Raw genomic sequence first — 27,152 nt, 5'->3', positions numbered from 1 at the left:
TTTTGGTTGAACCCAGACCCTAAAGTTGCTGTGGTAAAAATGATCGATTTAAAACGGGTGTACCAATTTAGCAGCGGAGGATCTGGTACGTCCACGTGGAACTCGAACCCATGCAAGCCGTCGATTCGATGCCCTTGGCCTTTCAAACCATTCTCTCAGCAAGAACTTGGCTAGAAACCCTTCAAAGCCTTCAGCCTTTTCTGTGTAAAATTCTCAATTGCGCTTCGAAAGCTTCTGTTGAGGTCAAACACAATTCTCTCTCTCTCTCTCTCTCTCTCTCTCTCTCTCTCTCTCAATTAGGGTTACATATATATATATATATATCTGTATCTGTGCGTGCAGATGTGTGCATTTCTTTAAGATTTTGATTTTATGGAATCGGACGTTTTCTGATGATTTTTGGTGCCTGTGTTTGGACGGGACCTTATGAAATTCTATACTCAATTTATGTATGTGTGTGTGTGTGTGTGTGTTTTTGAAATTATCGAAAGAAATGTGTTCATTTATTTTGTATTTTGATTCATTAATTTCGACTGGATCATTTGAAATTCAGTTCTCAAATTATTTATGCGTGTTTATTTATTTATTTATTGGTTGGGGGGGGGGGGGGTGTATGATTTTTAGGGAAAACAATAATTACATGAGTTCGTGTTAGTCTACTGTATTGGTAAGACCCTCAGTTTTGTGGTGTGTTGATGTTATGGTTAGTCCTGTATTCTACTTTATAGTACATATATGAGTATTGGAGATTGCAAGTCTTTCTTTGACCCTTTTTTTTTTTTTTAATAGGAAAATGTGCCATTGAAGCAGTTTTACTAGAGAGAATTACGTTTTGGAATGCGCTTTCTGAAACATAGTACACTTGATAAATTTAGCGATCCAAAGTGATCCCAAATTTTTTTTACAATGTATTTCCTAAAAGTTTCCTTAGGAAAAAAAATTCAAATATAATGAATTATAATCTAAGGTGAGTGAAATTTTGACATGATAAAATGTCAAAATTAATGCTTGTAGAAATCTTTTGCTACATGATTAATTTGGGAAACAAAACCCTATATTTTTATTGAATATATGTTACCTAGTATGTGGATTGTTCCGCTATATGGAATAGGAATGAGAACGTGGACGCCGCATGCTCTAAAATATTGTACGATAGGGGAAGACTTGTATATATTACACTTAAGAATTTAAAGTACTTAACTAATTTTCTTTTAACTATTAGGCATTTAATAAAATGTAGGTTTTTTTTTTTAATTTTAATTTTGTTTTTTTTTTATTTTTTATAAGTAGGAAAACAATTCTATAAGCATTATGACCTATTCATGATGTTTTGTTTTGCCAAAACTTAACTTACCTTACCTTAGATTTAATTCATTATATTTAATTTTTTTCTCCTAAGGAAACATTCAAGGAAATATATTGGAAAAAACTTTTGAGATCGCTTCGGATCACTAAACTTACTATTTTGGAACAAAAGCGTATCATATTTCGGAACATGCGCACCAATACAGAATTCGCTAGGGTATTAGCACTTTCTAGTAACACAAATTGTTAAAAAGAAAAGAAATTTACTCTAAAAGTATCTTAATTTTTTTTTGTATTGTAATCTATACAAATCTGCCCCTATCATACCGCATTTTAGACCACGTGCCATTCCTATTCCCATTCTCGTTCCCATTCTAGTTCCACGCTCTTAAAAACATAGCATTGAAGTCATCATGTACTGTTCTACTCTGGTGCCATCATGATACCAGTGCCTACAATCTTCTGTAAATTTATAACATCTAATATCTACTAATTTTTGAAGGACCAACTTGGTTTTATTTTTTATTATTGGTATTCCCTATTGTTCTCTGAATTAATAGTATTTCCAAGATATATTTTGGATGAATTTGAGATACAAGAATGTATCTTTGCATAGATAACTAATAAGGTATTCATAGATATATACAAATAAAGGGAATACTTAAAATTGCAACAATTATAGAGGCATTAAGTTGATGAGTCATTTAATGAAATTGTGGGAGAGAGTTATTGAATGTAATAAATGGAAGAGATGGTAGAAAGAGTAGAGAGAGAGTAATGAATGTCATAAATGGAGGACATGTAGATTTTTTTGAGTAAAGAAAAAAAAAAGAATATAAAAAGAGTGGAGAGAAATAGAGAGCAATCAATGTACTGCAAAGAGAGAAAGAGGTATTACTCATGAATCAAGAGAAACAATCAGAGTTGGTTAAAAGCCCTAGGTTAGAAATAATTGTAATATGAGAGCACCAATCATAATACGACACATCAAAAGAATATATTACATACATATATTAGTTGAGTCGGTTTATGCTGGTTTTCTTACACGAGGCCCATTACTCGACTGAGAACCTATGAAAATGGCTCCTTTTTACTCGTAGCCAACTGAGTATATTGTTGAAACTGTCCGTATATGTTTGGTCCGGGTTGGGACTGTCAGTTTCATCGGGTCGGGTGGATATTTGAACAACCCCAACAGGAGTGTCAGAGAATCAGTTTGGGTTTATGTCTGGTTAATAAATTATAGAAGTGATGTATTTACTAAGAAGATTAATAGAGAAGTATAAAGAGAAGAATTGAGCAAGAGACGGTTAGGTCTCCTTTTATGAATCAATATTATTAGGGTTGAGTTTTTTTACGGGCCATGGACCATTCAAATACTCTAGCCTCGACAGTTACATATGCATTCCAAATCATTTTGCATCAAATGGTGACACACTTAGATTATTAATATGTTTAATGAAGAATGACTTGCAAGAAAAAAACTTTGAAAGAATGAGTGGTCTAAACTCTTTTGTCACGGTCAACCCCTTTGAAAGACACATCATCAAGAATAGATACCGAGAGATTCTAAAAAAATATTTTAAGAAAAGTAAAGTTCAAGAGATACCATGCATGCTTTGTATTGTATGTATATATTTCTTGAGGAAAACTTTGGTATGTATTTAAAATTATTTGTTGTGACATGGGAAGTTTGAAAATTTTATATTTTAAGTTGCAACGTTGTGGATGGTAATTTTATAACTCTACATCCATCTTGTTAATATAGCAGAACTCTTAAAACAATGCACCACTTCTATAATTTGAAATGACAATTGCCCTAGAGCTCTCATATATGGTAACTCATGTGTTTAAATATATCAATAACATTCACTAGTGGAGATTTCTTTCTATTTCTCTTTGAGGCAATCATATATCTTTATTCTCATCTGATGATCTCAAATTCTTCAAACAAAATTTTGGGTTTTTGTTTCCTATTGCATTAATATCTAATGTAAATAATAATGTTTGCTTTTAGTTACTAATTATGCTTTTGTATGAAACTTTTCTATTGAATTGTTCTTCGCTCCTTTAGGATGGAATTTAACTGTCTTATAGGTAGCTATTTTGCTTTTGTGCTTTTTTTTCTAAACATTTTGTTAAGCATATGGTTTGGTTCAAATTAATATGACAACTATAAATGGAAAGACAAGTGAAAAGAACTGGAGAAGGATCAAGAGTACAAGATGATAACCTATTATGTTAAAATATATTATTTTCTTTTATTATGTAGAATGGGGAGAATATTTGTATAGATGGAGAAATTGGATTCGGATATGCATTAATGTTAGACTATTGGTTCTTGTCAATGACTCTTTAAGTTTTTTTTGGTCTTCAAGGGGTTTGCATGTGGGAACCAAGGGGCTCTAGCTTAGTTAGCTGGTCCTTTGGCCACCAAGTCTCTTTTAAGGGGGAGGTCTTGGGTTCCACTCTTAGGAGTGGAATGGGAGGGCAAGATTTTCTTGCAATGTGTATGGGTATTAGTTTCAACTCCCTGAGTTGCTAATTTAACAACTAACTACTGACTTTAGTCGATAAAAAAAAAGGGTTTTTATGCCCCCTTTATTGTTTGTCTTAGCCATGGAGCCTTTGAGTAAAATACTAGACAAAGTGATTTAGGGAGATTTCTTGGAAGGTTTTGAGGTTGATATGATTGATGGGTTGACTGTTTGTGTCTCACTTGCTTCATGCAAGCAAATATCATCGTTTTATGTGGGGTGGATACTCGACAATTAGGATACCTCTGTTGTGTTCTTAGCTTTGGGGCAATATTGGGGTTCAAGATGAATCTTGGGAAATCAACTTTGATTCGAGTTGGTGATGTGCCTAATGTTGGTGTTTTAGCATCCATTTTGGGTTGTAAGGTGGAATCCTCAGCTTATTTGGGCTGGGATCATCTTTTAAGGCAAGGAATGCATCATTAAAAGGTTCTAGAAGTGGTAGGTAAGTTGATAGAAGTAGGTTTTATCAAAAGGAGGTGCTCCTTGCGTTGATCAAAAGCACTTTATCTAGTTTGCCAACTTATTTTGTGTCCTTTACCACCCCCTTTTTGTGGCAAAGAAGAGTTGTGGACAGTTTTCTTTGGGGAGCAATTGGAGAAAAATTCAGGTATAATTTGGTGGATGGGGACATGGTTTGTTATCCCATCAGTGAGGGTAGTTTGGGAGTGTAGCGAGTTGCTATTTTTAACCAAGCTCTTTCTGGGATGTAGTTATGGAGATATGCTTACGAAAGAGATAGGTTATGGAGAATGGTGTGGAGTTGAAGCATGAAGGTATATGAAGGGATTGTTCATCATTGGAGGTCTCATCATCTCACGGTCTGGGGCTTTGGAAGGTTATTTGAGTTGAGTGTTTTGTGCTTTTGAGCAATGTTCGATTTGTTGTGGGAGTGGGCATATTATTTGGTTTTGGAGTGACCTTGGGTATGACAAGGAGAACTTGATTTCTTTCCCTTCTCAATATATATTGCTTACTAGAGTCAATGTGAGAACATGGGTTAGAGAAGATTGTTGTGTTACCAACGACAATTTTTTGATAAATGATTGTAACAAAGGTGAGAATGTATGTTGGAATTGTGGAAAGAACATAAGTAGGTTATGTTATCTCATGCTTGAGAAAAAAATTTGGAATGACACCAAGGGATGATAACATCTTGGGAACCAATGACATGATTTGGGAACCTTGCATGGCCATGAGGTGGAGGTGGAGGTGGAAGTGGTAATGGTGGGAGTGCAAGGCAGAAATGTACTCATAGATTCCATTGGGATAAATTTTTTTAAAACACTCATTTGACTGTAAATATCACTTCTGGCAGTGATAGGCAGAGCAGGTATTGTATCGCAGTCGTCTGACAGTGGAAAACAGGATAATGACCGGGTAAAAGCTGTGGTTATGAAGGAAGAATACATCTGTAGGAAAGAGAATGGATTTTACTTATTTTCTTTAAAAAAATAAAAAAATAAAAAAAATTAGAATTCAAGCAGCTGCTTATATTCATTTTTTTTTTTTTTTTTGTGATAAATAGCAGCTGCTTATATTCATGGTGCAAAATCTGTTCTTTTTTCATTCTGTGCAGCAAAAAGTTTCTTGTCATGCCTTAGCCCAATCTTCATGATGTTATGTGGCTGACTTTTAATCCTTTCCCCCCATTTCCCCGCTCCTTTTGGGACAATATTCTGCTTTCAGTCATTTAATTGTTGCAGTGTTTTTTCTTCTCTGCAACAGTTTTGCTTATGGCAAAAAGAAGAGACAAGAAACTGAAAGACAAAGGGAAGATTAGAAGCGGGCCAGATGCTGACAAAAAGATGAAGAGGAAGAAGAAGAAGGTTTCAAAGGTTAAGGCAATTAATGCTGTCCCTCCTGCTCCTGTCTCTCTGTCGGACCCTCCTCAAGTTGATGCTTCTTCTCCTGCCACTAATGGCAGTAGAGCTGCTTCAGGGGGAAAAGAGAAGGCGAAGAACAAACTGGAGAAACTTTCTGGTTTTATTTTTATGTGTAATGGGAAAACAAAGCCCGAGTGCTTTCGATACCGTGTTTTTGGGCTTCCTGCTGGAGCAAGGGCAGATGTAGAGAAGATAAAGCAAGGCATGAAACTTTTTCTGTTCGATGTTGAGTTGAAGCTTCTCTATGGTGTGTACATGGCAACTTGTCGTGGACAAATGAACTTGGAATCTTCTGCTTTTGGAGGAAAATTTCCAGCCCAGGTAATCCCTGTATTTTTGTTATCTTCATCCTGATCTTTAATAGTTCTTGTCTAAGATTCAATGCTGTTGAAAAAGTATAGATGTCCAGATGGAAATCCTCCCTTATTAATATTAAGGCTCTTTTTGTAGTGACAGATCTCGATTAGTGTTTGGTGCCACCAGTGACTTCTACCATTTAAGTCATCCCAGAGTTTGGCAAACTTTTGTCAATCCTCATAAAGATTTCTTTTGCTAAGTAAATAAAATTGTATTAGAGTGTGTGCTAAGGGGGCACAACCCTAAACAAATGAAGGAAAGAAAAAGAAGAAAGAGAAGGGAAAACAAAAAAAAAGGCTCTGAAAAAAGAGAAAACAATGTCCCAAAAAGAAGCACAGGACTGCAACCTAAGGCACGAACACGACGACACCGAAAATTTCAAAAAATGTAGGACATGACACGTAAGAGACACAAAATATATAGTTTCATATATTTATTATAAATTATATATAAGTATAAGCAATTATTATATGCCGTGTATATGAATTTATAATTCAAAGGCCACAAGAAAATGCAATGTAATATTAATTTCTAAAGGATGAGAATATGAAAAAATTTATATTGTTTTTGTTATTATTTATCATTGGATATAAAGTTGTTTTATTTAAACGTGTAATTTGTTTCATGTGTGTCTGAATGACAGACACTAATGTTCTCAAAATGTTTGAAGCGTGTCTAAATTTAGAAAATTTAAAAGAATACTTGTTTGGATGTGTTCGATAGGTGTTCATGTTGTTTCATGCTGGTGTTCTACATGGTGTTCGACTTTGACATGACATGCCACATGTTTAGAAGTATCGGCACTTCTTAGACTGCAACCAAGTAGCAGCCACTGCATACATACCTCTCCCACTTCCCATGCCAAATCTTTACTGCTTCAACTTTTATTATCTACTCCACTACAGGCATCTTTCTCCAAGTTTGTTAGGGGGCACACAAGCGAACCCGCTACGACATTTCTTTCTCCGTTTCCTTATAAGCATAGCAGTAGGTTTTCCTTTCATCAACACAACCAAATCCAAAAGATTTTGCTATCTATTATTGACTTTGTTGACCAAACTCTTGGGCTCTGTTTGGTAAAGCTTTTGAAGTTTAATTCTACCCCTTGATTTGAGTGTGTTGTTTGGTTACAGTTTTAGAAAATTGATTTCACACGCACTTTTCAAAACATGTTTACCAGGTCATCCCCCGGGCATTCGGGTGGTCGACAGGCCTGTTGACCGGAATAGTGTTCGGTTATTTTTTTTTTTTTTGCACTTGTTATTTTTATATTTTAAATAAAAAATATATTCGGAATTTTTTAAAATTTTTTTATGAGCTTTAAATAGAATTTTGGGTTGTGTGTTTGGTTTTGAGTTGTAAGTTTTTGAATCAAATATCATATGTTACATCAAAAATTTCAAACTCAATTCAAAACTCTTTTCAAAACTTATAACCAAACAAATTTTTCACACTCAAATCATAATTCCAAAATTCACAAATTGAAACTCTATTCTCAAATCATAATTCTGAAACTCTACTAAACACTACCTTGATTTCCTCACCGTCCTTTTCTATTCGAGCATTTGATCTCATCGTCCACTCTGCCCCACTTGTTTGATCCACCTGATCCTCCATATCTTCACAAGCAAACCTCCACCGTAGGCCTAGCTTCTAACTCTTTGTTGAATTGCCCAAATTGACCCCTTTCTTTAGCCTCACCTCCCGAAATAGTCCCCATCCTTAAAGAGTTCAGTGGAGCTCCCCGAACCTTCCTTTGTGAGTTAGTAGATCCCCCAATGTAAACACATTTGGATGATGTGCCCTTAGCTCCCCCGCAGCACCAATCCCGTCAACTTCTTGATCATCTTCTTCTTCCTCTTCAACCAATTTTCCCATAATTGCAAAACAATTTCTTGAAGATAGATAACAGGGCTTCTTATAATCCACCCCTAAAACCAGTTTGGCTAGATGCTACTCTTTTACAATCTTCATGTACTTGGAGATTGTTTGGCAGTTGCTAAAATATTTGGGTCACAATCATCTTATTTGGATCACATCACCTCTCTACCATATCACTTCAACCCTAACTCACATTTCACATTTTTTCGTAAAAAGTCAAAAAGTATACTAATCTATCATTTCCCAAACAACCCCTTAGACTAAGGGCCCATCTTCCCGTTGGGAGAGACTGGGCCTAGGCCTTGGCTGAAATGAGCCCACCACTATAATTTCCTGAATATATAGAATTGGGTTGAGCAAAAGGCCCGGGACAATGAAAAGCACTCGGCTTCTCCCTTGATATGTATGAAAAATTATCTTTCTTGTAAGCTTCTACTATGTTAATTTATATTTTGTCTTAAATGTTATCATTGTTATATTTTTAATTATGTGACGTTATGACGTCATGATATATTAATGCTGGCAGTTGGTATCTCTATCGTAGGAAACTTGTATTAATCTTTTTCTTTTTTTTGCATATGTGGTTTATATAAAATCATGTCAACAAGGTATATGGTACATAGATACCGATTGCTGAAAGATGAGGAAGGTATCACCTTTTTTATCTTATGAGAGAGGTATTGCCTTTCAACTAGGGTATAACAGTGAGATGGGAAATGATCCACCACCTTCACATGACACGATAGGGTTGCAAATGAATTGAACCAAGCCAAGTTAAGCATTGGAGTGGTTGGTCTCAACTTGATCGTTTCTAGGTTGTGCTTGAGCTTAGCTTGGGTTTGAGGCGAGCATGTTCCTAAATTTTCAATTAGACAATTGGGCTTGGCTAACTTGATACATTTGGTTGATTGGATCTTTCTAGCTCTTTAGTAACTCTAATCTAGTAATACAATACAGGAAAGCTGGTTTAACAAGAACTTGTCATTTTAGTGATGGCAAAAGGAGTTTTCATAGAACTTGTTGCCATCATTTGTTTGACGTAGATAATTACCATTTTGCCATTGACTTGCATAAGGCCAAACTTGACAAGGAATAAAAAAATCGAAGAAATTATAAAGTTACATAGAAATTGCCATTAAACTTGAGATTATATTTGCAATATAATACTACCTGATTTTCTGATGCACTATGTGACCGGTGTAGTAAGATTTCTGAATGTTTTTTGTATATTCAAATTGTGTCATATTGCAAAGAATACATCTGATTATATAGTAATCCTAACCCTAAGACTAAAAAGGAAAAAGAAACACTGCCATATAGGAAAAGGAAACACTGCCATATATATACACGTTAAGTGTTAGGGGTAGTTTGGTCTTTATGTATTATTCTTATTAGTATAAGTAGTAGTGTGTAAGGGGGAAACCCTAAGTTTTTGAATAATAATATACAGCAGCTTTCTCTCGTTCTATTCCTTCTTCTTATTTTTCTTCTCATCTATACATTCAACATGGTATTAGAGCACTATCTTCCTCCTTGAAGATTGTTCCTTAGGGCTTCATACTATTCTTGGTACGTCTGTTATAGCCAAAAAAAAATAAAAATAAAAATTACAGTATGCTCGAAATTTAATGGGTAATCACCCTATAATCTCATTTTGATTGTTTGGTTATTATTGATTGAGTTTTCTAATTTTTTTGATTTTTCGTCAAAATTGGATGATTTTTCGAAAATCACTGTTTGACCCACTTTTTTCTGGTTCTGTCCCTTCTTCTCCTATCCTTGGGAGCCGACTGGAACCCTAGAGGGGTTTGTTGTCCTTGGTTTGATGTATTTTGGCCCTATCTTGGTTTTTTCATCGTTGTTCAGATGCTCTGCTTCGGTTTTTTGACTTGTAGTTGATCTGGTTGCTCTGTTCTGGGCTGCTTTTGGACTGTTTTAGCCTTAGAAGGTGTTTTGGTGTGCTGGTTGGGTGATTTTTGGGCTTGTTTGATATCCGGCTTGTGTTTTTTTGCACCCTCTTTTCCCATCTCATGGCTGACAGCTTGGGTCAGGATTCTAAGGGCAAGGAGAAGAGTGGACTGAGTCGTGGTCCGACTCTTGGTGATAGTCCTTCTCTCCAGATTAGTCCGGTCAAACTTAATGGTCTTAATTACTTGATTTGGTCCTGCTCCTGTAGTCTTGCCATTGCCGCTCGGCGTTTGACTAGCTATATTACTGGTAGTACCCAGCCATCTACTGAGGATAGTACTTTATCTGCTCAATGGATTTCTGAGAATGCTTTAGTTATGACCTAGCTCATCAATTCTATAGAGCCTACCATTAGTCGGACTTTTCTCTTGATGGATACTGCTCACAAGATCTGGATAGCTGCCTCTCAGATGTATTCTCAACAAGGGAATGATGCACATGCCTATGAATTGCGTAAGAAGATTAAGGGTTTGGATCAGAAGTATCGCTCTCTGGCAGTCTACTATGCTGAGTTGAGTGGTTTGTGGCAAGAGCTAGATTTCTACTAGAGTTTCCAGCCAGTTTGCTCCAAGGATGCCACTATGTTTCAGCAGGCTGTGGAGAAGGAGCGGGTGTATGACTTTCTTGCTGGTCTGAATTTGGAGTATGATCAGATACGGGATCAGGTGTTGGGTCGCGCTCCGTTTCCTACATTGCGTGAGGCTTATGCCCTGGTTCAGCAGGAGTAGAGTCGTCGTAGTGCTATGGTGCATGCTCCTGTTCTGGATCGGTTAGTGATGGCTGTCGGCCCCAAGTCACGTGATACTCTGCCTTTTCCGCCTCCAGGTGGTGGTAAGGGTCTATTGGTTGATCGGGACCGGTTGAAGTGTGAGTGTTGTGGGAAAGATAGACATGATAAAAAACACTGTTGGAAATTACATGGCTGCCCTACTCGGGGCCGTGGTCGTGGTGGTGGTGGTGTTCATCCTCAAGCACATGTTTCTGAGACTACTGCTAGTGCCTCGAATGATGCTGGTTCTATTTCCCTGGATGAGCTTCACACTCTGAGACGTTTGATGGCTCGACTTGATTCTTCATCTGCCTTAGCTCTTTCCTCTTCTGCCTTTTCCAACTTTGCTCACACAGGTATTTCTGATAGTGCCCTCAGTGCCTCTTCATTGTCTCCTTGGATCATTGATTCCGGTGTTACCGATCACATGACGGGTACTTCTAGTTTTTTCCATTCTTATTCACCTAGTTTTGGGCGAGATAAGGTTAGAGTGGCTGATGGCACTTTATCTTCTATCTCCGGCAAGGGTTCTGTTCATTGCACCTCTTTACTTTCGCTTTCATCTGTTCTTCATGTTCCTAATTTTTCAACGAACTTACTTTCTGTTAGCAGCCTTACTACTGCTCTCAATTGCTCTGTAACCTTTTTTCCGACTCATTGTGTCTTTCAGGAACTGGCTACGAGGAAAATGATTGGCAATGGTAGAGCACAAAGTGGTCTGTACTTTTTGGATGCCATTCCTGTCTCACCTTTGTCCTTTCAGGCTCTTCAATGCACTTCTGGCTCCTCCCTTCGTCTCCTTCATCAGTGGCATCGCCGTTTGGGGCATCCTTCCTTTAGCATTTTAGAGAAACTTTTTCCTTTATTAGTTCGTGATTGTCCTAGAAATAACTTTGTTTGTGATGCTTGTGAGCTGTCTAAGCATAAAAGTACTTGTTATCCTTTAATTAATAAAAGAAGTACTTTTCCTTTTATGCTTATTCATACCGATGTGTGGGGTCTTTCCCTTGTTGTTTCTACCTCTGGTTATCGATGGTTTGTCACATTCATTGATTGTTATCATCGTGTGACTTGGCTTTATTTACTTCATACAAAAAATGAGGTTTTCTCATGCTTCAAAAGTTTTCATAAAATGGTATCCAATCTCTTCAATGCTACTATCAAAATTCTCAGGAGTGATAATGGGACTGAGTATGTTAATGGCGCTTTCTGGGCATACCTCGACGACCATGGCATTCTTTATCAGACTAGTTATGTTGGCACTCCTGAATAGAATGGAGTTGCTGAACGTAAGAATGTCCATCTCCTTGAGGTTGCACGCTCTCTCTTATTTACCATGAACGTTCTTAAGTCCTTTTGGGCAGATATGGTTCTTACCGCGGCTTACCTTATAAACCGTATGCCCTCTAGTGTCCTCCACTTCCAAATTCCTCTTGAGCTTCTTCCTATGACTTATCCCTTTTCTTCCTTTCCGCCTCAAGTTTTTGGTAGCGTCTGTTTTGTTCATCTTCAACCTCGTACTCGTGGGAAGCTTGATCCTAAGGCTGTCCGGTGTGTCTTTCTTGGTTATTCTGCTACTCAGAAAGGCTACAAATGCTATGACCCTCACTCTCATAAGCTGTATGTTAGTATGGATGTCACCTTCTGTGAATCTGAGTCATTTTTTTCTGGTCCTCCGCCATCTCCTCAGGGGGAGCGTGGTATTAATGAGATTGCGGATGAGACGGCATCATATCAACATGAGTTGTCTTTTTCCCTTCCTACTCAGCGGGCTGTTATTTGTGGTGAGGGGGAGCCTAGGAGTTCTGTTGATGAGGAGTCAGATATCGGTGGTTGTTTGGATAGAGCTGATCTTAAGACTTATTCACGGAGTCAGAAAGAGCCGGCTTCTCTTGTGCCACCAAGTCAATCATCATCTCCTATGCCAGTTCCACAACTAGTTTCCACTAACTCTTCAGGTAATGATCTTCATCTCATTTCTTCACCTGTTGTTAATGGTCCTGTTACGGATGATTTGAGTCTTCCTATTGCTCTCAGAAAGGGGGTTAGAACTTGTACTCAACACCCTATTTCTAAATTCGCGTCATATGATTCGTTGTCTACTCCGTATCGTGCTTTTGTTTCGTCCCTTTCTTCTGTGTGTATTCCGCAGGGTTGGAAAGAAGCCATCAATGATCCTAAGTGGAAAGTAGTTATGGTAGAAGAGATGCAAGCTTTGAGTAAAAATAACACATGGGAGTTGATGTCTCTTCCAAATGGGAAACACCCAGTTGGATGTAAGTGGGTGTTCATCATTAAGCACAATGCAGATGGGACGATTGAACGGTACAAAGCAAGACTAGTGGCCAAGGGATTTACCCAAACATATGGAATAGATTATCAAGAAACTTTTGTCCCAATAGCAAAGATGAATTCCATTCGAGCTATTCTGTCATGTGCGGCTAATTTGGGATGGTCTCTACAGCAACTAGATGTGAAGAATGCTTTTCTTCATGGGGATTTGGAGGAGGAGGTATATATGGATGTACCTTTAGGATTCTCATCTCAGTCTGCAGTTGGAAAGGTTTGTAGATTAAAGAAGGCTTTGTACAGTTTGAAACAATCTCCTAGAGCCTGGTTTGGTAGATTCCTTAAGGCAATGCTGGGATTTGGGTATCGGCAAAGCAATGCGAATCACACCTTGTTTGTCAAATGCAATGTTCATAAGGTAACAGTGCTTATTGTATATGTGGATGACATAGTTGTGACAGGTAATGATGAGAATGAGGTGACCCATCTCAAGATGCAGTTAGCCAAGGAGTTTAAGATAAAAGAACTTGGTCCATTGAGATACTTTCTTGGGATTGAAGTTGCTAGATCTGATAAAGGCATCTTTAATTCTCAAAGGAAGTACATTCTAGATCTTCTTGAGGAAACGGGCATGTTGGGCTACAGACCAGCTGATTCACCAATTGAGACTAATCATCGTCTTTGTAGTGGAATTGGTGAGTCTGTGGAGAAGGAAAGGTACCAAAGACTTGTGGAAAGACTGATATATCTCTCATACTCGTCCAGATATTGCCTATGCAGTTGAAATAGTGAGTCAGTTTATGCATGATCCTCATGTAACTCATTTGGATGCAGTCTATTGCATTTTGAGGTACCTTAAATCTGTTCCTGAAAAAGGAATTTTGTTCTCTAATCATGGTCACTTGAGGTTGGAAGCATTCACAGATGCAGATTGGGCAGGCTCTATAGATGACCGACGCTCTACCTCCGGTTATTGTGCTTTTGTAGGGAGAAATCTAGTCACATGGCATAGTAAGAAGCAGGCGGTCGTTTTTAGATCTAGTGCTGAAGCTGAATACAGGGCTATGGCACATGGAACATGTGAACTAATGTGGCTTCAATCTTTGTTGAGTGATATAGGGCTTGATTGGAGTGGTCTCATGACTTTGTATTGCGACAACAAGGCTGCTATTAGTATTGCACACAATCCTGTTCAACATGACCAGACTAAGTATATTGAGATTGACAGACATTTCATTAAGGAGAAATTGAATAAGGGCGTGATATGTATGCCTTTAGTTAAGTCTGAAGATCAACTGGCGGATGTTTTTACTAAGGGTCTTAGTAGTAAAGTCTTTCACCCTATTTGTTGCAAGTTGGGCATAAGAAACATCTTTGCACCAACTTGAGGGGAAGTGTTAAGTGTTAGGGGTAGTTTGGTCTTTATGTATTATTCTTATTAGTATAAGTAGTTGTGTGTAAGGGGGAAACCCTAAGTTTTTGAATAATAATATACAGTAGCTTTCTGTCGTTCTATTCCTTTTTCTTATTCTTATTCTTCTTCTTCTTCTCATCTATACATTCAACAATACACAATATACACTACCATATATATAAACCTGACTTAATATTCTCACACCCCGCTTAAACTCAAGGTGTTTTAGCAGAAAATACTGTGAGTTTGCCAAGAGAAAACTGAAACCAAGCAGTGGTGTGAGTCTTGGTAAAAAAGTTAGCAAGTTGCAAAGCCGAAGAGACAAAAGGAAGCGAGATAGAGCCAGATTGCAGATGCTGACAGACAAAGTGACAATCAATCTCAATGTGCTTTGTTCGCTCATGGAAGACAGTATTATGGGCAATCTGAATAGCACTACGGTTATCATAATAGAGGGAGGTCGGAGAAGACTGAGGGACACCCAAGTCAGAGAGAAGTCAATGAAGCCAGACAACTTTAGCAGTAGCATGAGCAATAGCACGGTACTCAGTTTCGATAGTAGAACGGGCAACAACAGCTTGCTTCTTTCTTTTCTAAGAAATCAAGGAATCGCCAAGAAATATATAGAAACCAGAAGTGAACTTACGATCTGTAACATCACCAGCCTAATCAAAACATCACCAGCCCAATCAGCATCAGCATAGGCTACTAAAGCCAAGGAAGAAGTAGAGGATAATAGCAATCCTTAGAAGATAGTATTGCGAAGATAGTGAAGAATCCGAACCAAAGCAGCCCAATGTGTAGAACGAGGAGCAAAAACGAATTGACTAACCATATAAACAGCATAGGCAATATCAAGGCAAGTAACTGTCAGATAGATTAAGTAACCCACGAGCTCTCGATATAAAGTAGGATTAGGCAAAGGAACACCATCAGTAGTGTTAGAGAAGAAGCCACCTTAATACCAAGAAAATACCTGAACACCAAGAAAATACCGCAATGGGCCCAAATCCTTCATTTTGAAGGTGTGGAAGAGATGCTGCTTGATCTCAGAGATAACAGAAGAATCTGAGCCAGTAATAATCATATCATCCATATACAGTAATAAGGTAACAAAACCAATAGAGGTGTGGAGGAGAAACAAAGTAGAGTCTTGGGCAAAAGGATGAAACCCAAGCTCAGTAACAGCAATCTGAAAGTGATTATACCAAGCATGAGAAAAATGCTTCAAACCATACAGAGCACTCTGAAGGCAACAAACCTGTCCATAGGAATGGTGAAAGCCAGGCAGAGGATACATGTAAACCTCCTTAGCGAGATGACCATTAAGAAAAGTATTCTTAACATCCATCTGATAAAGAGGCCCATGATGAACAACAGCGACAGATATCAAAGTACGGATAGTAGTTATCTTGGCAACAGGGGCAATGGTCTTCTCATAATCATTACCATATTCCTGTGAAAAACCCTTGGCAACCAAGCCAGCCTTGTACTGCTCAAGAGAACCATCAGAATAAGTCTGGACTTTGTAGACCCATTTGTAACCAACCATATTCTTACCAGCAAGCAAATGAACCAATTCCCAAGTACTAGGTTTTTGCAAAGCAAACAACTTATCCTCCATAGCTGGAGTCTAATGAGGATCTTGACAGGCCTTCTTGTAAGACTGAGGGTCTAAAAGAATGAATAACAGACAAAAACGTACAGTATGAAGGAGAAAAACATGTTTTAGCAAAACTACGTCTGACTATCTGTTTACGGATGTGAAGGGAATACTTACGGTTAGCAAGATCAGAGTCGTTAGAAGCGAAAGGATCAGTGGCAGGGGCAGAGACAACTGGTGGAGGGAGAGCCTTGCGACGAGAATATACTAATACCGGAGGAGGAGAAGGAGAAGGAGAAGGAGCAGGAGTAAAAGCAGGCTCATGGGGGTCAGTGGAGAGGGACTCATTAGGAGGGGTGGTACAAGGAGAAGAGGAAATAAGCTTATGGGGAATAGCAGAGATGTACTCATCAACAGGGACCTCAGAAGGAAATGGATCAATATGAACCAAATCCTTTTTAGAAACTGGGGCTGTGAGAGGAGGAAGCTGTAAGTAAGGTAGATGTTCCAGAAAAGGCAACATGGCGGGAGACATAAAGGCGATGGGGAACAGGGTCATAACAGCGATAACCTTTTTGAGTGAGATTAAAACCCAAAAAGACATAGGACAGACCGGACACTAAGTTTAGTCCTATCTTTATCTTTACAGGGTGAAAAGACAAAACAAGTAGACCCAAACGCTCGAAGGAGGGAGTAATTAGAAAGTTAAGAAAACAGAATCTCATAAGGAGACTGACCAGAAAGAATGGGGTAGGCATACCGTTGAGAAGAAAAATAGTAGTAAGAACTACCTTACCCCAAAATGGAGTCGGAACGGAGGGAGAGGAGGAGAAGCCTAGCTGTCTCAAGGAGATGACGGTGTTTATACTCAGTTTAACCATTTTGGGCAGGCGTATCAGTACAGGAAGCTTGGTGAATGGTATCAAAATTAGCCAAATATTCACAAAACTCAATTTTAAAGTATTCCCCGCCCAAGTCAGACCGCAGCAATTTCATAGTAGACCCAAACTGTGTAGTGACCATAAACTGAAAAGTACGATATATCTAGTAGAAGTCAAATTTACGAGTAATAAGATAAACCCAAGTGTAGTGGGTGCAGTCATCAACAAATGAAACATAGTATGTAGAGCCCCCTTTAGTGAGAACAGGAGGACCTCAGACATCAATATGAACTAAAGAAAACGATGTATCAGATATAGAGATACTTTTATGAAAAAGGCTGTCATTTTGGCAAGTTTACACCCCCAACACTCGGTAAGTTGGCTAGAAGAAATTTTACTCAATGTACCTAACTGAGCTAAAATTCGTAAGCGGTCACTAGACAAATGTCCTAATTTGGAATGCCACAAATAGAAAGGACTGGACAAAGAATCTAACTGAAAAGAGAAAAAAGCAGTCAGAGGGGTAGTCATAGGCAGATGTAGGCCATCCACCACATAGAGATCTCCAATTCTACGACCAGTCCCAATCTACTGCTTGGACATCCGAACCTACATAGAACAAATAGAAGAAGAAAAGATAACATCAAAACCAGAGGCATTAAGCTGACTGATAGATAATAAACTGACAGATAATTGAGGAACATAAAGGACAAATGGAATAGAAATAGCAGACATAGCAGACTATAAGATAGACCCAACAGATATAACAGACATACAAAATTCATTAGCAGCATTAACAATAATAGGAAGGGAAGAGGGAGTACAATTTTGAAGTAAGGAGAGATGGGAAGTCATATGATGAGAGGCACCAGAGTAAAAAATCCAGACAAACGAAGAGATACCTGAAGAAAGGAAATCTGAATGAAGAGAGGAAACAGTGGAGGTAGATGGGGATGGCTGGGAAGGTAGACTATATATGCTAAAGCTAACTAATTTGAGCACCCAAGGAAGCCAAGTTAGGATCAAGAGGTGGAGCAGATGCAATATAAGCAATGGGAAGAGCCCAGAATTGGTTCTGAGACTGCTGAAAAGACGAGGCAGGCAGGCAGGCGTCCCTTCTTGGGACAGTGGTACTTCCAATGGCTCCATTGATAGCAGAAGGCACATTGATCTGAAGTCAACAGCCTATTTTTGGACCCAGCAATCTTATCATTCGACATTGTAATAAACTGCAAAATGAAAAGACAACTGATGGGGTCTAAGTGTAATAACACAAAACTGATAGGTCAAACTGTAATAAACAAATACCAATATCATATGGGTCAATACCGATAAGTCACCAACCAAAAGATAGAGGTTCAACTCAACCTCAGAGGAGAGATATTGAGACCCACAAAATTAGAGAACCAGGGAGAGCGAAATCGTTATAGAGAAAAGCTTTGCGACTCGAATCTTAGGTCTCTCAAACTGGTCGATCTAGATGCAACAATCAGATGGGTCGAACGAACGACCTAGATAGGTTGAATGAGAGAGACGAAGCAACCAGATAACAGAGCTTCCAGAGAACCAGAAGTTCCGAAGCAGAGGACCAGAGAGAAGCAGAGTTAATCGTGATGGGTCACCCATGCGAGTTAGAGGAGTGACGAAGGGGTTTGAACCAAATGGGTCACCTATGCGATTCACACATGCAGCGAAGAGGTGCAATCCAGATGTGCAAATCAAATGGACCAATCACACGAACCAAAGGCTGAGGTACGATGATTCCAATGCTAGATAAGTTCGATTCTGGCGAGAATCGATGTTGATTACGATGTAGGTACAATTGCAATTCTTATGGCGGAGAGAGGTCGTTCAAAACTCAACAATTGACGGTGCTAGGGTTTCATACACGGCTCTGGTATCACGTAAGATTTCTGAATGTTTTTTGTATATTCAAATTGTGTCATAATACAAAGAATGCATCTAATTATATAGTAATTGTAACCCTAAGACAAAAGGAAAAGGAAACACTGCCATATAGGAAAAGGAAACACTGCCATATATATATACACAATATATACTATCATATATATAAACCTAACCTAATATTCTCACAGTTCACTTGCTCAACCGTTCCAAATCAGCTCAATGGTGCCAAATCACATGTGCCTCAAGTTAGGGTCGTTTTATTTTTCTTGAAGATTTTTGTTTAGCTTTTTCCACTTTTTTTGTCTTCCTTTTATAACATATGCATTGCTAGTCCCCATCTTTCCCTTGACAATATTTTGATTTCCAAAACAATACCCCTAATGGTGACTATCAGTTTCAGTGCTTGTCGGACTTTTGGAACTTGGAAACAATTGACGACATTTTTGTAATGTAGCTTTGTCCAAATAGCACCACCCTAATACATGAACACGATAATCACAATTTGAGGTGAATTATTGCACTGCCACCCTTATTTTTCATATCAAGTATGCTATGAAAAGCATTATCATCTCCATCGCCCCCTTGAAACTTTCGTATGTCTTATAGAGCTTGTCAATGATCGGAATGACTTTTATGAGTTAGGGAAAGTGAATAACACCATCAATTTCATACTTCCCTACAATCACCATCACATTCACTTCAAACCACATGCCTACATTAGCTCCACCTCTCTCTCTTTTTTAAATGAAAATGGTTTCTTTGAGTTGTATTTGAATATTGAACTCAATTGATATTTCTGTTAATAGTTGGTGTTGCGTAGAGAAAGGGGAGAAACAACCTGATCAACTGAGCCAAGTCATATATGCCTTAAGTTGGGGTTGTTATTCTTGTGTAATTTATGCATCCTTAGTCCCCATCTTTCTTTCGATAATATTTTGATTTCCAAACAATACGCTTAATAATGACTATCACTTTTGGAACCTGTAAACAATTGAAAACATTTTTGCAATGAATCCAAATAACACCACCCTAATACATTAACACAATAATTACACTTTGAGATGAATTCTTTCACCGCCATCCTTATTTTTCTTATCTCTTCAAATATATTATGGAAAAGCATTATCATCTCCATTGTGCCTTCGAAACTTTTGTACAACTTCTGGTTGTGAATGATCAAAATGACTTGTATGAGTTATTGCAATTGATTACCATCTTCAATTTTGTACACCTGCCTACAATCACCATCATAGTCACCTCAAACTACATGACTGCATTAGCTCCATCTCATTCACTTTTTTAAATTTAAAATGGTTTTCTTGAGTTCGAATAGTGAACTCAATTGATGTTTCTATTAATAATTTGTGTTGGGTAGAATGGTGAAAAACAACCTACTCAATTGAGCCAAGTCATATATTACTTAAGTTGGGGTCGTTTTATCTTTCTTGAAGATTTTTGTTTAGTTTTTTTTCCAAATTATTGATTTTCTTGTGTTAACGTATGTATCTCTAATCCCATCTTTCCCTCAATGAGTTTTTGATTTCCAAAATAATATCGCTAATGGTGACTATCATTTTCAGACCATACGATAAACCAAGACTGTAGGTTTTATCTCAGGATTAGGAGTTTTGAAGTGGAGATTGCACTGAAGAAGATGAAATCAAATAAAGCTTTATGACCCAATGATATCCCTATTGAAGCTTGGAAGTGCTTGGGTAAAAAGGGAGTTGCTTGGTTGACTAGGTTGTTTAGCAAAATTTTGTTGACTAGGAAGATGCCAGATATGTGGAGGAAGCGTATTTTAGTACCAATATATAAGAATAAATAAGATGTCCAGGACTGTAACAACTATAGAGGAATCAAGCTAATGTGCCATATAATGAAAGTGTGGAAGAGGGTGATGGATCGCCAATTGCGAGATATAACAGAGGTGTCAGAGAATCAATTTGGGTTTATGCCTAGCAGGTCAACAATGGAAGCGATTTATCTTTTGAGGACAGTAATAGAAAAGTACAGAGAAAAGACAAAAGACATTCATATAGTGTTTATCGACCTTGAGAAAGCATATGGTAGAGTGCCCCGAGATATAATATGGTGGGTGTCAGAGAAGAAAGGGGTGACAAAAGATTACATTGATGTGATTACGGATATGTATGAAGGGGTGGTGACAACTATTAGATCCCCTTATCTTTTTGCTTTAGTTATGGATGAGTTGACGAGAAATATTCAGGATGACGTGCCATGGTGTATGCTTTTTGCAGACGATATCGTACTAGTAGATGAGACTAGAGAAGGAGTTAATACAAAGTTGGAGATTTGGAGAAAAACTATTGAGTCTAAAGGTTTCCGGATAAGCAGAAATAAGACAGAGTACATGGAGTGTAAATTTAGTAACAGTAACAATGAAAGCAGAGGAGAAGTGATGATTGAGAACCAAGAATTGCCTAAGAGTGAACATTTTCGTTATTTAGGGTCGATAATCACAACAGCGGGAGAGATTGATGCGGATGTGGCCCATAGGATTAAGACGGGATGATGTAAGTGGAGAAGTGCGTTTGGAGTACTGTGCAATAAACGAATACCCACTAGACTAAAAGGTAAGTTCTATAGAATGGCTATTAGACCAGTGATGTTGTATGGAACGGAGTGTTGGGCAACTAAGAAACATGTAGATAAGATGAGTGTGGCTGAGATGAGTATGCTAAGGTGGATATGTGGCAAGATTAGACAAGACAGAATTAGAAACGAGTGTATTCGGGAATGGGTAGGAGTAGCACCGATAGAAGATAAGTTGAGAGAGAATCGATTGAGATGGTTTGGTCACATTCAACGAAGACCAACAGAGGCAGTAGTGAAGAGATGCGATACTATAACCGTATAGGGGAGTGTTAGGGGACAGGGTAGGCCTAGATTAACGTTGGCTAATGTTGTAAATAGAGATATGGATCTACTTAATTTGACTAACGAAATGGCCTTTGATAGGGCCGCGTGGAGAAGAAAGATTCATGTAACCGACCCCATTTGATGGGACTTAAGGCTTGGTTTGGTTTGGTTTGGTTTATCAAGGCTTTGGAACCAGTAAACAATTGAAAATGTTTTTGCATGAAGCTTCATCCAAATAACATCACCCTAATACATGAACACAATAATTATAATTTGAAATGAATTCTTGCACTGCCACCCTTATTATTCATATCTCTTCAAATATATTACAAAAAGTATTATTATCTCCATTGCCCCTTTGAAACTTTTGAACATCTTGTGCTAGTGAATGATCAGAATGATTTTGATGAGTTAGGGCAAGTGATTAACCATCATTAATTTTATACCGGCCTGCAATACAATCACCATCACAGTTACCTCAAACCACATGACTGCATTAGCTTCACTCTATAAGTCACCAATTCATAAACGGTAGTGGGATTGGGAGCTGGAGCGAGAGCACCGATTTTTAGATTTCTTAGAATCGAGAGCCTTGAGAGTGCCTATTACATATTTTTTTATATTATTATGATTAAGTATTTTATATTTATATCTTCACTTATTAAGTATTTTAAAAATATTTATGCCTAATTAATAAGAAAAACTACTTCTATATATCTTATTCTAATTAGTTACGTTAAAAGTAATAAAATAAATGAATCCAAGATGCCATAGCTTTTTTTTTTGTTATTATTTATTTTTACAAAGGGTGTAAAATTTCAAAAACACGCTGGAATTAATATTTTGTATGATAAAATGGGATGTATTTGATATTTTATACAATAATTTGTATCTGGAGAGACTTGTATTGGTAAGTGTGTATTGTTTTATACTAATTTGAATTGGAATGTGTGTACCTCTACTGAGTACTGACATGAATGGAGAACAGCTGAGTTGGGATGATTACATGCGTGTAGCTTCTCAAATGTCATTATGTCATTGGTTATATTAGAAATTATTTCGAAACACCCGAACTTGTTAAGTATAATTTACGAATTTTGATTTATAAATCCACAAATTCATCACGATTTTTTTCAAATTCGCTGATCCGCAGACTGGAGCGTGGTCTCCCACCTTAGGGTGGCAAATTAGGTGACTTAGGCTCCACCTCATTCTCTTTTTAATTTAAAAAAATGGTTTTTTTAAGTTGCATTTGAATATTGGACTCATTTGATGTTTCTAGTAATAATTTGTTCTGGGTAGAGAGAGGGAAAAGCCAATCTGTTCAATTGAGCCAAGTCATATGTTCCTTAAGTTGGGGTCTTTTTATCTTTCTTGAAGATTTTTGTTTAGGTTTTTCCAAATTATTGCTTTTCTTGTGTAACATATGCATTCCTAGCCTTCATCTTTTGCTTGACAATATTTTTGATTTTCAAAACAATAACCTTAATAGTAACTATCATTTTCGGTCCTTATCAGGCTTTTGAAACCTGTAAACAATTGAAAACATTTTTGCAATGAAGCTTCATCCAAATAACACAACCCTAATACATGAACACGATCATTATACTTTGAGATGAATTCTTGCACTGGCACCCTTATTTTCATATCTTTTCAAATATATTACGGAAAAGCATTATCATCTCCATTGTCCCTTTGTAACTTTCAAACATCTTCTGGTGCTTGTGAATGATTGGAATGACTTTTATGAGTTAGGGCAAGTGATTACCCACTATCAATTTCATACTTGCCTATAATCACCGTCACAGTCTCCCCAGACCACATGACTGCATTATCTCCACCTCATTCTCTTTGGTAAATGAAAAATGGTTTTCTTGAGTTGTATTTGAATATTGAATTCAATTGCTGTTTCTGTTAATAATTTGTGCTGAGTAGAGAGGGGAGAAACAACTTATACTACCAAGAACTGTGGTGATAATAAACTAAGGGTTTTGGCTTTATCACTGCCACAACGACTAACAATCCAGGCCTTGTCATGGCACACAAGCAGCAAACATTCTAGCATCATATTCATCAATTTTGTTGTACCAAACTTGTCTTTTTATGTATATGCTCATATCATGCACTAGAAGGGTGATTCAGGCTACATCCTAACAATTGTATGTTATTTATCTTCTTTTTTTTCTTTTTTCTTTTCCTTTAATATTCACTCCTTTGTTAATTTTCCCTAATTTTTCTTCTTCTAAGTTCTAACCAACTTCCTCCTTTATCAGCTATCTACTTATTGTCAAATCCCATAACAAGTAGCATGTTAAAATGTAAATCCTTTGAAGTTGAAATTCCCTTGGTCTCTCTAAAATCTTATTAATTTTATATCTATCATGGAATTTTCTGTTTGAGTGATTTAGTTCTCATATGGTTATGACTACGATGACATATTAATGTTGGATTGCTTGATTCATTCTTTGTTGAGGAAGTTTCATCTAGGTATGGCTACTATCTCTCTATTGGCAGTGATGGCTATTGTAGGTTTAATGCTAGTGGGTTTGTATGGTGGGATATGTGGGTTTAGAGAGGAACTAGAGAAAAGAAAATGAGAGTTTAGGAAGGAGACCGGTAGTGGTGAGCTAAATGGTGGTTACCAGAGTAATTGAGGAGGCGATGGCACTAAAAAATAAAGAAAATTGCTAGAAGGTGGTGATGGATATTTAAGTGTTGTTCATTGATGTTAGGAAGTGGGAGGTCTTATTTATATGTATATCCATTTTTATAAGCTATTTAAATGTGTATATATTATGTGTTTATATGACTTTTTTACATTGAAATTATTTTTAAGATATAATGACGAACATGATGCTCGATGAAACATTAATGGCCAGATATTTACAACAGGAAGGTTTTTTTGGCATATTTTTCAAAGAAAGGGTGATTTATTATCATTTTGCAAAACCTTGAGGGTTGCCGGTCAAGTTTACCCAATTCTGTGCCTTAAAAATGAGTAGTATTTGAAAGGACTTCAGGAAGCTTGCTTTGCCATGGAAGTAGAGCATAAAGTTAAAAGGGTACTTTTTTTGGTTGTGGGCTATGAAAATTACCTGATCACACAAAATGCTTTTGATTTCCAAGTTGGGTTGTGTTTGTAAGATTCATTAGAATATAAGATTTTTGAACCAACATTTTTTGTATCTGAGTTGAATCTGATTATAAAGTTCAAATCGTAATTGAAGATCCACATGTTTGTAACATTGTGTCCTTGACTTGGTTTTGCTTCTAGTATTCCTTGTTAATGTTGTAAACCATTTGGCTACTAGATTCTTTGTTGGTGCTCTTTGCAACTCGATTGAACTGAAACAATATATTCTTTGGATTCATCATCATCAGTTCTTCAGCAAAATGGGCTGTGGTAGTAGAGAAAATTTCCATCTCCTGATTCTGCCTTGCGTTTTTGAGATTGCTGCTATATTTTGTTCAGGTGAATTTCGCAATTCATAAAGACTGTCTTCCCCTGCATGAGAGAGTTTTCAAATATGCTATAAAGGATAACTATCAGGGCTCCAAATTTAAATCAGAACTCAGTCACCGGCAAGTAAGTTTAGTTCAATTTTCTTTATCGGCTGGGTTGTCACGTTCCTTTTTTTTACTTTATTTTAATTATTGTTAATCAAATTTTCCATTAAAATGTAGGTAAAAGATCTATTATCATTGTTTCGTCCATGTGCTGCATTAACAGCAGCACCTGTGGCCCCAGTGCCAGAGGTGGCCCCACCACAGCCAATACGGTCTTCAGCATTGGAGAATCAATTCCAGAACTCAGTGAGGCTGCCTCCACAGGATCCGTATCTAGCCGGTATGCAACATGGTTATGCAGACAATCAATTCCGGCCCTCTGCAAGGCTGCCTCCACCGGATCCACATCTAGCTGGAACGCAAAATGTTCACACAGCACTGATGATTGAGCCTCATCGTGCTCAACAAAGGCTGCTAAGCTCACAACATGATTTGTATGGAACTGTGAGAACCATGGACCATGCGTATCCTTCTTTGGAGCATCAAAGCCTGCCTGCTTCAAATGATTCATATTACTTCGCGGAAAATCGACAGCCATACTTAGGTGAAGATACTGCCCTGATTACACAGGACCAATATCCCAGGTAATTTGTTTATGAATTTTGGTAGCAGAAGCCAATTTGGTATCCTAAAAGTGAAACTGCTTATTGGCCAATGATTTATGTATAGTTGTGAAGACACCATCTAACCCATCTGTGCTGATCTATATTTTAGAATTGTCTGTCAGCACACTTTAGTCCATGTTTGATGAAGTGATGTGCAAAAAAATAACAAAAATAATATATATATATATATATATATATTTATTAGTATGCCAGAAAATTTGCTTTTTTGAAGATTTTGAGATGTCATCACCTCCATGAAATGCATATTTTTCCTTTGCCATCAACTTCTTCCCAGAGTGAAACTGAAACTAATCAAGATTCCCATTGTATTACTGGTTTCACATGTATAGGGCCGTGCAGGAGATGGTCCCCAGTGACCAACTCGTTGGCTTGGAGAGAGAATATTATCGATTGCCCTTGCCGAGGGAGAGAGAATTTGATCTGCAGCGGGACAATGTTGCTGGATACTACAACACCATTCCGATGCCTGCAGCCCCCCATGGCCCACCTGCCACCAGATACTACAACACCTACCCAATGCCTGCAACCTCTCACGGTCCACCTGTTGCTGGATACTACAACACCCACCCGATGCCTGCAACCTCTCACGGTCCACCACCTATGCACCCATACGACGGTCAAGTGTCAACAAGGCCTGAGCTGCCTGTGAGGAATGATCTTGTCTCCTACTATTCCTTTGCAGGAGTGAAGCAGGTATTCCATTGATCCCTAGCAGATAAAGAATCTCAAATTTGATCGAAAGGTTAGCATTGCTTTGTTTGGTGGATGTGCCTGGTAAACATCTTTGATGTCAATTTGAACTATTAAGTTTAACGCGACAATCTTTGACAACTTTCCGGGTTTTTTTAGGAATTTTCCATACTTACAAATTTAGAGACTTTTCGAAGTTCAATCTGGTAGATCATTTTGAAATTGCAAGGGTTCTATTTGGTTGTAAAGTTTTCAGGGAAATGTAGTATTACCAACATAAAGTTGCTGCATAGCGATGAAAAGTAAGAGCTCATGGTCTACCGAACTATGAGCGTGAGCTTTCCATACCTGAGTAGATTGGTGGTGGAATGGTGGTTATGTTTTGTTTTATTTTTATATCCTATTCTTTTCTTTTATTTTTTTTGTCCTTTTGGTTTTTTGTTTGGGGAATCCGGGTTGCTACGATAAACCTGCTCTCTCCAATGAGGGTGGACTTGATCCTTGTTGGTATGATCACACAAATTTTTTTTGCATTTTCTGTGATTTTTTGTTTTTGTTTTTGTTTTTGTTTTTTTGTTTTGTTTTGTT

General features: G+C 37.7%; 1 protein-coding gene across 3 annotated transcripts; it reads left to right on the top strand.

Annotated features, from left to right (window-relative positions):
- On the top strand, positions 1–26,911 carry LOC114262739 (uncharacterized). 3 transcript variants are annotated; one of them, XM_028203121.2, is made up of 5 exons: positions 1–242; positions 5,571–6,049; positions 25,154–25,267; positions 25,366–25,832; positions 26,204–26,911. In XM_028203121.2, the coding sequence occupies exons 2-5, from the start codon at positions 5,579–5,581 to the stop codon at positions 26,577–26,579; spliced, it is 1,428 nt and encodes a 475-aa protein (XP_028058922.2). In that variant the 5' UTR covers positions 1–242; positions 5,571–5,578; the 3' UTR covers positions 26,580–26,911. The 3 variants fall into 3 exon arrangements, with proteins under 3 accessions (XP_028058922.2, XP_082765965.1, XP_028058923.2); XM_082909839.1 differs by having other exon boundaries at positions 79–242; positions 5,422–6,049; XM_028203122.2 differs by having other exon boundaries at positions 216–449.
- Positions 26,912–27,152: the final 241 nt, after the last annotated feature.

This window comes from Camellia sinensis, chromosome 15 (genome assembly GCF_055761805.1).
Source record: "Camellia sinensis isolate YWXY chromosome 15, ASM5576180v1, whole genome shotgun sequence".
Taxonomy (NCBI): domain Eukaryota; kingdom Viridiplantae; phylum Streptophyta; class Magnoliopsida; order Ericales; family Theaceae; genus Camellia; species Camellia sinensis.
The sequence above is the reverse complement of the archived record's forward strand: the minus strand, read 5'-3'. Positions and strand labels throughout refer to the sequence as shown.

Bases quoted from the DNA above. Each gene is read 5' to 3' on its own strand.
- LOC114262739 (XM_028203121.2), top strand. From the start codon at position 5,579: ATGGCAAAAAGAAGAGACAAGAAACTGAAAGACAAAGGGAAGATTAGA. The intron at 25,268-25,365 runs GTAAGTTTAGTT...ATTAAAATGTAG, and splicing joins CAGAACTCAGTCACCGGCAA to GTAAAAGATCTATTATCATT. The intron at 25,833-26,203 runs GTAATTTGTTTA...TCACATGTATAG, and splicing joins ACACAGGACCAATATCCCAG to GGCCGTGCAGGAGATGGTCC.